At 36.4% G+C, this 15,638-nt stretch overlaps 1 protein-coding gene and 1 non-coding gene across 7 annotated transcripts in view; one reads left to right on the forward strand and one right to left on the reverse strand.

Moving 5' to 3' along the window:
- PTPN4 (protein tyrosine phosphatase non-receptor type 4) overlaps positions 1 to 15,638 on the forward strand; it is a 229,265-nt gene that overhangs the window by 203,287 nt on the left and 10,340 nt on the right. For all 6 annotated transcript variants that reach the window (XM_002749530.7, XM_078327965.1, XM_017973535.4 and 3 more), the window contains 4 exons: positions 2,656 to 2,802; positions 4,488 to 4,616; positions 7,349 to 7,497; positions 9,761 to 9,896. In XM_002749530.7, coding sequence (XP_002749576.1) covers positions 2,656 to 2,802; positions 4,488 to 4,616; positions 7,349 to 7,497; positions 9,761 to 9,896 — 561 coding nt within the window. The remainder of the gene's footprint in view (positions 1 to 2,655; positions 2,803 to 4,487; positions 4,617 to 7,348; positions 7,498 to 9,760; positions 9,897 to 15,638) is intronic.
- On the reverse strand, positions 10,407 to 10,513 carry LOC118154885 (U6 spliceosomal RNA). The gene has a single exon (XR_004745135.2). It is a non-coding gene; the product is annotated as a U6 spliceosomal RNA (small nuclear RNA).

Below are 15,638 nucleotides of genomic sequence, written 5' to 3' on the forward strand. Positions count from 1 at the left end.
CTGTCATAACACTTAGAAAAATAATATCATGGGAGGCCGAGGCGGGTGGATCACGAGGTCAAGAGATCGAGACCATCCTGGTCAACATGATGAAACCCCGTCTCTATTAAAAATACAAAAAATTAGCTGGGCACAGTGGCATGTGCCTGTAATCCCAGCTACTCAGGAGGCTGAGGCAGGAGAATTGCCTGAACCCAGAAGGTGGCGGTTGCGGTGAGCCGAGATCACGCCATTGCACTCCAGCCTCGGTAACAAGAGCGAAACTCCGTCTCAAAAAAAAAAAAAAAGAAAAGAAAAAGAAAAATAATATAAAACAGAGTTAAATGAAAAATACATGCAATTTACAAAAACTGCAAATGAAAACTTAAAGGAATTACTATTTCACCTATGAGATTGACAGAGCAAAAGTTTGATAATACCTACATGTAGGTCCACATTCTTTATGTGAAACCTTCAATTAAATATGCTTTGGGGCCAGGAGCAATAGGAGCTCATGCCTGTAATCCTAGCACTTAAGAGAGGCGTAGGCTGGAGGATAGCTTCAGCCAAGGAGTTTGAGACCTGCCTAGGCAACATAGGAAGACCTCATTCTCCACATAAAGGGGCAGTAGTGGGAGAATATAGAAAAATATGCTTTGGGATTCCAAATTTTTGGAATTTTGAAAGGTTATTTGGTACATATGCCATATACTATCATAAGTAACATCACTGGTGGGCTATGGGACATGTGCCCTGTAATCAATATGTCTGAATAGTTAACAGCAAGCTATAATATATTCTCCCTAAGTAAGACTAATAAAGAGTACAAATAATCTTAGGTCAGTTCAGGTCAGATTTGCTGTCAAATGAGCACAGGTTGGAGCAAGATTACAAAAATAAAAACCATGCATTTCACAGCATTGGGAGTTTCAGAAATGTGGATGAGGAATTATGGATATATTAATTAGAGTATAGAGAATAAGCACTCTTCATACTTTATTGGTGGAAGTATTTATTGGTAGAACCTCTTCAGAGAGCAACTTGGCATTGTCTATCAAATTTTTTAATGCACATACATTTTGATTTAGCATTGCCATTTCTTCCTGTTTTGAGGGTTATGAATAAATTTTAGCAAGTAGTCAAATTTGCAAATAGAGAATCCTTGATGGAGGATTTGCTACATAAGAATATACCTCTGGCCAGGCACAGTGGCTCACACCTGTAATCCCAGCACTTTGGGAGGCCGAGGCAGGTGGATCACTAGGTGAAGAGATTGAGACCATCCTGGTCAGCATGGTGAAACCCCATCTCTACTAAAAATACAAAAAATTAGCTGGGCACGGTGGCGCGTGCCTGTAATCCCAGCTACTCAGGAGGCTGAGGCAGGAGAATTGCTGGAACCCAGGAGGCGGAGGTTGCGGTGAGCCGAGATCGCGCCATTGCACTCCAGCCTGGGTAACGAGCAAAACTCCATCAAAAAAAAAAAAAAAGAACATACCTCTGATAAGACCTTTTTTAAATAAGGCCTGTATTTTTGTATAAATAGAAATATATTTCTACATTGCACAAAAATGTTAGGTTTACAAAAATACTCAGTTTAGCCTTGTTAACTGCCAGCATATAGATTATCAAGGTCATAAATCTGTATTAAATATTTTGTTGTATATTTATACAGTAGAGCCATTTAAAAGGGTGAAATTTTATGTACTAATCAAACATGATCTCGAAGATCAAGTAAAAGAAATAAGAAGCAGAACAACATACATAATATGCTACCATTTTTTTAAAACAATTTTATAGAAAAGTGGGAAGTTAGTTTTGCATATACGCTTGTGTGTTGTGTATAGAATGTCTCTGAGAAGGCTATATGACAAACAGAGAAAAAAATTACCTTCCTGAGTGTAAACAAAAGTAGCTGGGCCGGGCCTGGTGGCTCACGCCTGTAATCCAAGCACTTTGGAGGCCAAGGCAGGCAGATCACCTGAGGTTGGGAGTTCAAGAACAAAAGTAGCTGAAATGGGAGAAGAGACTTTCTTTATTCACTCTTTGTTTTTCTTTGAATTATCATGTGCATATATCACCTTTTTAAAAAGATGAATCTCAAAGTGTAGTAGGATGACTGATGACTCATCTTTCCCTAATACTATCTTACCTCTTCCTAAAACTTATGAACTTAAAATATACTTCTAATAACCTCTAAAGTTATTTTACATGTTAAAGTTCAAGCTAAAACAAGTGGCAGAATTTTTGTTCTTCACAGATTTTACCAATAAACAATTTACAGATAAACATTTTTTATTTCTTTACCAATTCTCTGCCTCTGAAACAGAATTCTGTGTTAAGCTACTTTTAAAATTATAATAGGCTGGGTGTGGTTCACAACTGTAATCTCAGCACTTTGGGAGGCCAAGGCAAGAGGATCACTTGGGCTCAGGAAAATATTTGGAAAGTATTTAAATTCTTATTTCCACTAATTAAAAGATAAATATATGTAACTATTGAACATTGCCATGAAATTTCTTCTACAAATAAGAAATTGATGAAGATTTGTCTTACTGATGGCAGTTTATTGAGATTAGTTATATTTACTATAATAGTCAGTGGATGATTTTCATATTCCCGATTACTGTAAAAAGTAATGCAAAACATTTTATTTTCGTGCCCTTTTCTTTCTAGATGGAAATTCCTTCTTCCAGCATTATAAATCAGTACATCGCTTGTCAAGGGCCATTACCACACACTTGTACAGATTTTTGGCAGATGACTTGGGAACAAGGCTCCTCTATGGTTGTAATGTTGACCACACAAGTTGAACGTGGCAGAGTAAGTCATAGTTGAATCTTACACATTGCTTGGACTTTTTTCAAATTATATTGCATATAGGTAGTCAAAGTATTCATGTTTATTTAAGCTTTTGTAACCTTTAATATTCTTTTCTTGTGGTTTTTTGTTTTAAATCATCATAGTTAAGTGCATAAAACTGTGACTAACACGTAAATAGATGTGATGTAAGTATTAGCCACTACTATCATTGTTATTATTTAAAGGGATTAATACACATCCGTTAAGGGACTTGTATCTAAAGTATGTACAGAGCTCTTTACAACTCAACAGTAAAATTATAAATAATGGAATTTAAAAATGGGCAATGAATCTTAAGAGTTCTCCAAAGAAGATAAACAAATCGCTAAGAAGCACAAGAAAAGATGCTTAACATCATTATCATCAGGGAGCTGCAGATCAAAACCTTAATTAGACTTTATATTCACAAGGATGGCTAAAATAAAAAGGACCAATAAAAAGTACTAGGGATGATATGGAAAAAAACAGAACCCTCCTACACTGCTGGTGGGTTTATAAAATCATGCAACCATCATTTTGGAAAACAGTCTTGTAGTTCCTCAAAAAGTTAAACATCGAGTTGGCATAACTTATTAATTTTATCCCTAAATCCAAAAGAGTTGAAAAGGTCTGTCCACATAAAAATTTGTACATGAGCATTCATAGCAGAAGCATTTATAATAGCCAAAATGTAGAAACAACTCAAATATACAAAATAAAATGTGGTATAGTCTTAAGGTTGGATATTATTTAGCAATAAAAAGGAATGAAAGTAGTGATAAATGGGTAAACTGGAAAATACTTAGCATAGTGAAAGAGGTCAAAAAGACCACATATTGAATGATTCCATTTTTATGAAATGTCCAGTATAGGCAACTTTGTAGGGACATAAAGTAGATTAGTGGTGTTCTACATTTGAGGTGAGATAAGGGGAACAGATGAGGGGGAATGAACAGTAACTACCAATTGGTATAGGGTTTATTTTGGGTGTGATGGGAATGTTCTAAAAGTAATTGTGGCAGTGTTCGCACAGTTCTGTGAATATACTAAAAACTATTGTATACAATAAATGAGTGAGTGGTATGGTATATGAATTATGTCATTACAGCTGTTTTTAAAAGTTTAATGAGGATATTTGCAGTCTCAAAATATAGCCAGAATACTTATTATTACAAAGGGAAAAAAGTGACAACGAAAAAATGTCAGCTAGGCGCAGTGGCTCATGCCTGTAATCCCAGCACTTTGGGAGGCTGAGGCGGACAGATCACCTGAGGTCACAAGTTCGAGACCAGCCTGACCAATATGGTGAAATCTCGTTCCTACTAAAAATACAAAATTAGCTGGGTGTGGTAGCACATGCCTGTAATCCCAGCTACTTGGGAGGCTGAGGGAGGAGAATCACTTGAACCCAGGAGGTGGAGGTTGCAGTGAGCCAAGATTGTGTCATTGCACTGCAGCCTGGGCAAAAAGAGTGAAACTCCATCTCAAAAAAAAAAAAAGGAAGAGAAAAACAGTAGTTGGCAGATCTAGATGAAGTTCATTAAATTATTCTTGTAACTTTTCCGTAAGTTTTGACATTTATTAAAAACTAAAACAGTTTTAAACATTGGCGAGCTTGAATCTATATGCATATTATTTTATTATTTATTTATTTGTATCAATATTAGGTTAAATGTCACCAATATTGGCCAGAACCCACAGGCAGTTCATCTTATGGATGCTACCAAGTTACCTGCCACTCTGAAGAAGGAAACGCTGCCTATATCTTCAGAAAGATGACACTATTTAACCAAGAGGTAAGAGGGCAGGATATCTTTTTATTAGAACTGTTGTGTTCAAGACAAAGACTCAAAGCTGAAAATGTTTTTAGTTTTAATACTGGTTTTACTAGGAAATACTATAAAAATTATTGAATTATTTATCTGCTTTAATGGGGTACTTTGGAATTTCATTAAGAGTATTACCCTATTCTGTTATATAATTGTTGTTCTCCAGTTTCTATGACTAAATATGGTCAGTGAAAAAGGAATGTGGTAAATAATATTTATTACTGTTACTACTTTGCCTATTCAGAACAACTATTTAAATATTTTTGATTATAAGAAAATCTTTGACTCCAAGTAGTATCAGTACAGTATTTGGGTATGTCTGTGGAAATGGAAAAAACAATTGAAAGCTATTAAATTATTTTCTTTTCTTAAAAGAGTAGAAGAGAGCAACTTCACAGTCCCCTAAATATTAAGAAGGAAAAGATTGTAACCAGGACCTTCTGAGAGCAGACGGGGTGTAGATTTCTAATTTCCAGCTCTTAATTCTGCCTGGGTCAGTCCCCTTGGCTTCGATTGAAACTGATTAATAAATGGTGGCTCAGTATCCCAACTGGAAGATGTATATAGAGAGCATCATGCTGCCAGTTCTTTTAGGCTGCTAGAGATAGTACACCCTACTTTCACTGCCTGCAGCTAGATACCCCCTGCCAACCACCTTTGGTTTTAAAAGGGACTACAAGAAGGAAGTAACTGCTGGAGAAGAGCCAACAGCACAAGCTATGAGTGCCCAGGACTATCCCATTAATGGTCAAGCCTTTGGAAAAGGGAACTCTCCTCCAACCCCAAGAGCATGATTCAGTGAAACCAGAGAGACACAGAGCCTTACTGACTAAAAGGGAAGAAGCCAGAAGTTGTGCTAATTTATAGAAAATGAATCTAGCATTGAATGAAGCTAAAATTACAAGAATTTTAAAATTTCAAGATTTTATGGGCTAGATCCATCAGAATGAATTTAGGGTTTGGGGACACATACTGTGTAGTTCATGGTCTAATGTAACAGGTCAACCCAATAAGATATTTCTTCATTTTCTCAAATAGATAATGATAATGGCTATGTATGCATAAATAAATCTATCTTTAGCATAGTCTCTATTATACTCCACCTGTAGATTATCCATGACAGTTTTTTATACCATAGTGACTTTTCTTTATATACCCTGAGTACATTAGAACTAAGATGTGAGTTAGTTTCTAAAGTTTGAGCCAAACATAATTGGGAAAATAAGTTTGCTCCCATAAATAAATTCATACATGAATGGATCAGTGATAGCAGATACTACCTCAACTCTTGAATACATTTTACTTTTACTTTTCAGGAAGCTCTCTTTAGTATAAATGGCAATAACCATAGTTATAATCATAGTGTTGAATGACTATAGCAACCAGTTATTGAGTATATGGTGCAAGTAGCTGATTGGGTGATTTACAGGTCCTCTCATGGAGACTTTTTAATATAAGATTGTTTCTTTAAAGTATAGATGCTATTTCATTTTTCAGTTGAAGGAAATTAGGTTCTGAAACATTGAATGCCAAAACTGGCGAGTCAAGATTTGAATCAAGATGTATCTAAACCCAGCACTCTTACTGTCTCCATTATACCAACCATTGGCTCTCCAAAAAGAATTAATCCCACTGATTTGACTTTGTGCTTTTATTGTCACCAGTTTTTAATATACATTTATCTTGAGTATTTATTTTCCTGGTTTCCTTAATTTCATCTGCATTGTGTGAGGATTAGTTCAGCTTTCTTGACAAAAAAATATTCTTTACCATTTTTGCTCACCCAAGAATTCCTTAGTTTTCTTTAAGCATTTATCTGGGTCTTAGTTTGTTCCTACCTATTTACTTGATTATCATCTTAAAAATACTTTACACATATAGAAATTGAGTTACAAAAAGTAGTAATGTAATTAGCCAATACTTAAATGGATACAACTATTTCTATACAGGTTTCTTTTCTATGTTGAAATTTTTCATTCTAATTAACTTTTGGTAGAGAAGAGGAGTGGTTGGTTTTGCTTTTCTTCTAAAATTCAAATGACATGAATATATTTTAAAGATAATGTCATAGTACCAATAGTTTTGTATTCCTGCTATGCAGTAACAGACCAATACACTGAGACAGCAGGGGTACAGCAGATAAAGAGTTTAATGATCGCAGGGTGCTGAGCAAGGAGATGGGAGGAGACCCACAAATCATCTCCCCAAGGAGATAAGATCTGGGATGGGGTTTTTAAGGGGATTGTGGAGAGCAAGGGGCTGGGAAATTAAAGTCTTTGATTGGGGTAAGGTGGATGAAATTATCAGGAGGTGGAAACTGCATTTTTTGGTGAGTTAGCTTATCTCAGGGTCCTTCCGACCAACTGAGTAAGCAATTTCATTAGTATGCAGGACCCAAAAGAATGTCTCAAAGGGGAAATTTAACATCTCATAATATCCCAAGTTGTTACCTGTAGAGCCGTAAGGGGAACTATAATCTTGTATTGGGGTCTATGGGATTCTGAGGCAAACAGGCACCAAACAACTATGAGGAAGCAGGTCAGAGAGCAGCTGACCTACTGATCAATGCTGAGTGTGCTGGAAGCTGGGTTTAGTTTTCTGTCTCCCTCTCCCTTCTTTCCTGATTAATTTTATGAGACTTATAGGGACAGTTTTAATAATACCAAAGTCAAGGTACATAATTTTTCATTTGCTCTTAGAAAAATGAAAGTCGTCCACTCACTCAGATCCAGTACATAGCCTGGCCCGACCATGGAGTCCCTGATGATTCGAGTGACTTTCTAGATTTTGTTTGTCATGTACGAAATAAGAGGGCTGGCAAGGAAGAACCCGTTGTCGTCCATTGCAGGTATTCTGTTTTCTCTATTTTATGAATGTGTAGCTGAACAGATATGTCATTTTTCAGAGAGAGTACATATTTGTCCTTTATGTTGTTATTGTCACTGTGATAATTAGAGCTCAAAGCCATGCTCTGAAAGTAGAATGCAAAGGATAAGTTCTAACATATGATTGGCAGTGACTTTATCATAAGACAAAAATAATACTGATTGCACTGATTTTTAGATGCTCCTCCTTTTCATATTTTGATAGCTCTGAAATTGGTCTTAACAATTTATGATAGATTTGATGAAATACAGAATTGTGGGCTGTCTTAGTCCATTTGAGCCACTGTAACAAAATATTTGAGACCATGTAATTTAAAAGGAACAGAACTGTATTTCTTATACTTCTGAAGGCTGGTAAGTTCAAGATAAGGTACACACAGGTTCTAATGAGAGTCTTATGAGGGCTGCTCTCTGCTTCCATTATGGCACTTCATTGTGTCATTCTCTGGACAGGATGAATGCTGTTTCCTCGTATGCTATGGGACAGAAAGGGTGAACTCACTCTCTAAAATCCTTTTATAAGGGTCCTAATCCCATCCATGGGGGATCTGCCCTCATGACTTAATCACCTCCTAAAGGTTCTACCTTTTCTTTTTTCTTTTTCTTTTTTTTTTTTGAGTTGGAGTCTCCCACTGTCACACAGGCTAGAGTGCAATGGCATTATCATGGCATTATCATGGCTCACTGTAATCCCTGCTTCCCAGGCTCAAGTGATCCTCCTGCCTCAGCCACAGAAGTAGCTGGAGGTACAAGTGCACCAACACACCTGGCTAATTTTTGTATTTTTTTGTAGAGTTGGGTTTTTGCCATGTTGCCCAGGTTGGTCTCAAACTCCCGAGCTCAAGGGATCCACCTGCCTCAACCTGCCAAAGTGCTGGGATTATAGGCATGAGTCACCACACCTCACTGGTTCTACCTCTTAATGTTATCACATTGGTGATTAAGTTTCAACATAGGAATTTTAGGGGATTCATTCAGACAGTGGCATAGACATTAGGTTACAGCCTAATATTTAGATTCCTTTCCTCCTTTCTTGCCTGTGGCTCCTCTTAGGACATTTATTGAGTACCCCTACCTCTCTTGGAGTGGCCCTACCAAAGGATATGCTACTTCTAAAAGCTTTAAGTAAACAGCAGGCTACTTTATTACTTTGAGACCAGGTCCTCTTCTGCCCACCCTCAAAGGGCCAAAAATGGTGATTCCAGCCTTTATTGCTACTGACCCAGAGATTAGGAGACAGAAGTTTTTCCCTCCCTATTATGGCCACCTTTACTAAGTAATTTATTCAGAGGATATATTGAGATATCTCTTTATTCTTAAACTTTATAGCATATTTTAAAAGTAGACTTTCAAATCATCAAATCAGATTATAGACCAAAATTTGAGAGGCAAAGTAGCAAGAACAGTGAAAAACATTTGGCCATTTTACATCCCAAGTTCCTGATAACTACTGCCTCTGTGTTCACAGATTAGAAGTTTAAAAGTTGTTCTTGGCTCAGTGGTAAAGTTTAATTTAAATTTTATTTAAAAATGAGGCCGAGAGCAGTGGCTCATGCCTAAGAATGCAGCATTTTGGAAGGCTGAGGTGGGCAGATCACCTGAGGTCAGGAGTTTGAGACCAGCGTGGCCAACATGGCGAAACTCTGTCTCTATTAAAAATACAAAAATATTAGCTGGGCGTGGGGGTGCATGTTTGTAATCCCAGCTACTTGAGAGACTGAGACTGGAGAATCACTTGAGCCCAGGAGGTGGAGGTTGCAGTGAGCCAACATGGCACCATTGTACTCCAGCCTGGGTGACAGAGCTAGACTTCATCTCAAAAAAAAAAAAGAAGGTGTCTTTTATGTTGAGTGTAAAATATTGTCTTTTGTACATTCATTGATGGTTTATTATTGTCATTCTATCTTTTTGCATTTTAAAGAGGAGTTGCTTCAGTAAGCTTCTCTTCCTTGTTCAGATTTTAAAAACTGAGATTTAACTCTTTTAAAATAGTCTTTTTCGAACTAATGTGGTAGATGGAAGATACAGAATATTTAATTGATATTAAAGGAGTCAGTACTTTTTTCTGTTTTCAAAATATTCTGTATTTTGGCTTGCTACTTTTATAATATAAAACATTAAAGTGATACTGTTCCTCTGTATTATAATTCAGTTTTATGCACAAAAGCTGCAAGTAGTTTAACAAAATAGTATCAGTAAGACCTTGCCTGTATTTGTCCTTTTTAGTGCTGGAATTGGAAGAACTGGGGTTCTTATCACTATGGAAACAGCCATGTGTCTCATTGAATGCAATCAGCCGGTTTATCCACTAGATATTGTAAGAACAATGAGAGATCAACGAGCCATGATGATCCAAACACCTGTGAGTACTGTACTTCGTATACAAGTGTATATTCTTTACATGATGATTTTTGTTGCCGATATGCATTCTAAATTATATTTTTATCCTTTTTCATCTTTACAACACTTGCCATGTGCTTACCTCTAGCACAGGGGTAAGCAAACTACTGCCCACTAGCCAAATCTGGCCTGCCACTTGTTTTTGTAAATAAAGTTTTAGTGGAACACAGCTATGCTCATTTGTCTATGCCTACTTTCATACTACAACTGCAGAGTGTGAAGTTGGAACAGTACCATATCACCTGCTATTTGTAAAATATTTAATATCTGACCTTTCACAGAAAAAGTTTTGCTGACATGCAAGTTGCCTGGCATATTAAACCTTGAGTGCTTAAACAGATACAGAGGAACTTGCTTTGTATTATCTAGTTGAGTTGAATGCTGAGAATGATAGTATCCCTGAACTGGAGGATCTTGATAGACCTGCTCTCTGTGAAACAGCTGTGGTGAAATTGGTTTTTTCTTCTTTCTTCGAAATATGGAATGCTTCACGAATTTTCGTGTAATCCTTGCACAGGGGCCATGCTAATCTTCTCTGTATCATTCCAATTTTAGTATATGTGCTGCTGAAGCGAGCACTTTTTTTTTGAGATAGAGTTTTGCTCTTGTTGCCCAGGCTGGAATGCAATGGCATGATCTTGGCTGACTGCAACCTCTGCCTCCTGGGTTCAAGCAATTCTCCTGCCTCAGCCTTCCAAGTAGCTGGGATTACAGTCTCATGCCACCACATCCAGCTAATTTTGTATTTTTAGTAGAGATGGGGTTTCATCATGTTGGTCAGGCTGGTCTCAAACTCCTGACCTTAGGTGATCCACCCACCTGGGCCTCCCAAAATGCTGGGATTACAGGTATGAGCCACTGCGCCCAGCTGTTTTTCTTTTTACGTAAGAACTTCTATTGAAAGAACAAAAATTGTAGAAATTAAGGTGCTTTTTAGTGTATTCTACACTGAGTATTAATTATGCTTCAGGAGCCAAAAGAGGAATCGTGGAATTTTGGTGTTAAAGTTATCTTTCTTACTGACTGTGAAATAATAGCATTGTTGGTGGAATAGGTTACCTGAAGGAAATTGACCTATGTGATCCAGTAAGTGCCTGTCATTTTTTGTTGTTGTTGTTTTGTGAGACGGAGTCTCACTCTGTTGCCCAGGCTGGCATGCAGTGGTATAAGCATAACTCACTGCAGCTTCAGCTTCCCAAGCTTAAGCAAGCCTCCCACCTCAGCAGGGACTACAGATATAAGCCACCATAGCTGGCTAATTTTTTTATTTTTTGTAGAGAGGGGATCTCACTATGTTGCTTAGGCTGGTCTTGAACACCTGGGTTCAAGCAATCCTGTCACCTCAGCCTCCCAAAGTGTTGGGATTACAGGCATGAGCCACAATGTCCAGCCTGGTTTTTAATTATAGAAAATTTCAAACAGACAAAAATAGACAATATAATGAGTATCATGTTAATACTCAGACCCCATTTACCATATTGTTTCATCTGTATAGCTGTTCACTTTCCCTATATTTCAAGCAAATCTTAGACATTTATCATTTTGTTCATAAAATTTTAGTGTGTATCTCTAAAAAGATAAGAATTGATTTTCCTTTTAAATAAAATCACAGTACCATTATCACATTGAAATGTAATCAGTTTCTTAATATTATCAAATTGCCAGTATTTGAATTTCTAGTTGTTTCCTAAAAACCATCTTTCTAAATTTTATAGCAGCTTTATTAAAATATAATTCACATACCGTAAAATTCAGCCTCTTCAAGTATACAGTTCAGTGGGTTTTGTGTATCACAGAGGCTTGCAGCCATTGCTACTATATAATTTTTAAAACATCTTCATCCTCCCAAAAAGAAACCCCATACTCATTAACAGTTACTCTCATTTGCCCTCATACCCTCCCTAACCTCCTCCAACCCCCAACCTCCAACCTAGGCAACCACCAATCTACTTTCTCTCTCCATAAATTTGCCTATTCTGGACGTTTTATATGAATGGAATCATATAGTTTGGTCTTTTCTAACTGACTTCTCTTAAGTAGCATATTTAAAAAGGAATAAAGTCACGATACATATGTACTGCAGTGTGTATCAGTTCTTTATTCCTTTTTATTGTTCAATAGTACTTCATTGTATAGATTTTTACCACATTTTGTTCATGCATTAATCTGCTGATGGACATTTCTTTGGTTTGTTTCCACTTTTTGGCTATTATGAATAATGCTGCCATGAATTTTTATGTAAATATACATTTTCATTTCTCTTGGGTATACCCAGGAGTAGAATTGCCAGGTCATGTTTTCATTCTGTTTAACCTTTTAAGGAACTGCCAGATATTTCCAAAATGTCTGTATCATTTTGCAGTTCCTCTAACTGTGTATGAGGATTTTGTTCTTCACATTGTCATCAACACATGTTACTATCTGTCTTTTTAATTTTAGCCATCCTGCTGGCTATGAGGTAGCATCTCAGTGTGAATTTGTTGTGCATTTCCTTGATAACCAATTATATTAGTCTGTTCTTATATTGCTATAAATAAACAACCGAGACTGGGTAATTTATGAGGCAAAGAGACTTAATTGACTCACAGTTCCCCAGGCTGTATAGGAAGCCTGGCCGGGAGGCCTCAGGAAACTTACAGTCATGGTGGAAGACAAAGGGGAAAAAAGGGCATCTTCAGTCTTCACATGGCCAGCAGGAGAGAGACAGAGAGAAAGAAACGGGAGGTGCTGCATACTTTCAAACAACTAGGTCTTGTAGAGAACTGTCAGGAACAGCAAAGGCGGGGATGTCGGCTCCAGTTTTTCAGTCACCTCCCACCAGACCCCTCCTCCTACACTGGGAATTATTACTTGACATGAGATTTGGGTGAGGACACACAGCCAACCATATTGCTAATGATGTTAAGCATCTTTTCATGTGATAATTAGCTATTTATTTACATATATATTTTTGGAGAACTTTTCAAATCTTTTGCCTGTTTTTGAATTTGGCTGTCATTTTATTATTGAGTTGTATTTTTTTTATATTTTCTAGATAAAACTTTCTGATCAGATCTGTGGTTTACAAATATTTGCTTCAATTTTCTCTTTTTGTTTTCTTGATTATAGTAGTTGATGCACAGAAGTTTTGAATTTGGTGAATTCCAGTTTGTTTTTCCTTTATCACTTATGCTTTTGGTATCATAGATGAGAAATTATTGCCTAACCCAGGGCCACAATGATTCTATGAGTTTTATCGTTTTAGCTCTCACATTTAGGACTGATCTATTTTGAGTTAACATACATATTATTGTGTATGGTTTGAGGTAGGGTTCCAGCTGCACTCTTTTGCATGTGATTACCCAGTTGTCCCAGCACATTTGTTAAAAGGACTGTTCTTTCTCCTTGAATTATCTCAGGGCTCTTGTCAAAAATCAGTTGACCACAAATATAAGGGTTTATTTCTAGACTTTTAATTCTATTCCATTGATCTGTATCTCACTATCATGATTACTATAGCTTTGTTGTAAAATTTAAAATCAGAAAATGTAAATCTCTTTTTCATTTTCCAGATTGATTTAGCTATTCTGTGTCCCTTGCTTTTCATATTAATTTTGAATAAGTTTATTCTTTCTGAAAAAAGTTTTTAAAAAATGACAACCAGAATGTTCATAGGGATTGGATTGAATCTCTAGATCAAATTGGGAAGTACTGTCATACTAGTGATATTACATCTTACAAAGCATGATCACAGGATGGTCTTTCTGTTTATTTAGATATTCTTTAATTTTAATTGTAATTTTCAGCATGCAAGTCTTGCTTTTTTGTTTGTTTTTGGTTTTGTTTCTTAGTTTTTTGTTTGGTTGTTTGTTTTTTGTTTTTTTTTGAGACACAGTCTTGCTCTGTCACCCAGGCTGGAATGCAGTGGTGCGATCTCAGCTCACTGCAACCTACATCTCCTGGGTTCAAACAAGCCTCCTGCCTTAGCCTCCCAAGTAGCTGGGACTACAGGCACGTGCCACCACGTCTGGCTAATTTTTTGTATTTTTAGTGGAGATGGGTTTCACCATGTTAGCCAGGATGGTCTCAATCTCCTCACCTCATGATCCACATGCCTTGGCCTCTCAAAGTGCTGGGATTGCTTTTATTTAAACTTGTTCCTCAGTATTTTAGCATGTTTTGGTGCTATTGTAAATGGAATTGTTTACTTAACTTCATTTTGGGACTGTTCATTCCTAGGCCATAAAAATACCACTGATTTTGCATATTGATCATGTATTTCACAACCTTTCTGAAATCATTTATTAAACAATAGTTTTGTGTGTGAGAGAGTGACTTTCTTAGGATTTTCTGTTTATAAGATCATATCATTTGCAAATAGAGATAAGTTACTTTTTTCCAATCTAGATGGCTTTTCCTTTTTCTTTGTCTTTCTTGCATAAGTATCCTGGATCCTCCAGTACAATGTTGAATAGAAGTTATGAGACCAGAACACGTGTCTTCTTCCTAATCTTAGGGGGAAAGTTTTTGGATTTTTATGAATGATCATATTAGCCATGGGTTGTTTATAAATGCCCTTTATGAAGTTGAAGAAGATCCCTCTGTTACTTGTTCATTGAGTGTTTGCATCCTGAAAGTGTATTTAGTTTTGTTAAGTGCTTTTCCTGCATCTGAGATATCATGTGGTTTTTGGTCTTTTATTCTATTAAGGTGGTATATTACATTGATTTTCAGATGTTAAATTGAGCTTACATTCCTGAGATAAATCTCACTTGGACATAGTGTGTAATGGTTTGTATGTGTTGTTTGATTTGGTTTGCTAGTATTTTCTTGAGGTTTTATATCTGATTATATTCTTACATACTAGGATTTTTAAAAAGATTTTAATTATGGCAAAATACACATAAAATTTACCAACTCAACCATTTTTAAGTATACAGTTTGGTAGTGTTAAGTATACTTAACATTGTTTTGCAACCCATTTGCAATTTCTTGCAAATCAAAACTCTATACCCATTGAACAATTCCCCATTTTCTCCTCCCCTCAGTCCTTGGTAACCACCATTCTACTTACTGTTCCTATGAGTTTGACTACCGTAGATACTTCACGTATGTAAATTCATGTATTTGTCTTTTTCTGACTGGTTTTTTTCACTTAGATTAATGACCTCAAGATTCATCCATGTTGTAATATGTCAGAATTTCCTTCAATTCTAAGGGTAAACATACCACATTTTCTTCATTCATTTGTCTGTCACTGGACAGGGTTGCTTTTGCCCTTTGCCTGTTGCCTATAATGCTGCTAGGAACATGGATATATAAGATCTCTTTGAGACCCTGTTTCATTTATTTCAGGTATATATCCAGAAGATGAATTCCTGGATCATAGCACACATGGGCTTTTGGTTTTGTTTTTATAATTTGTTTAAAATCAGACTTCAGATATAGTCTGCACATTTTGATTGGTTTGTCTCTTAAATCTCTTTTATTTGAAAGTTTCCTCCTTCATTTCTTGTCTTTTTTTTTTTTTTTTTTTGGTAATTTATTTGATAAATGAATCAGATTATTTGCACTGTATTTCTGACTGTGGATTTTGCCGGTTTACATCCCCAAGGTGGTCTCTCTGTGTTTCCTAAAAGTGGTACATATATGGCTTGAGCAGCTTAAGTCTTATATTCTTTCTTCAGAAGCACATAATGTCTTATTGTCTTTCCTTTTGTGAAGT

This window comes from Callithrix jacchus, chromosome 6, assembly GCF_049354715.1.
Source record: "Callithrix jacchus isolate 240 chromosome 6, calJac240_pri, whole genome shotgun sequence".
Classification (NCBI taxonomy): Eukaryota; Metazoa; Chordata; class Mammalia; order Primates; family Cebidae; genus Callithrix; species Callithrix jacchus.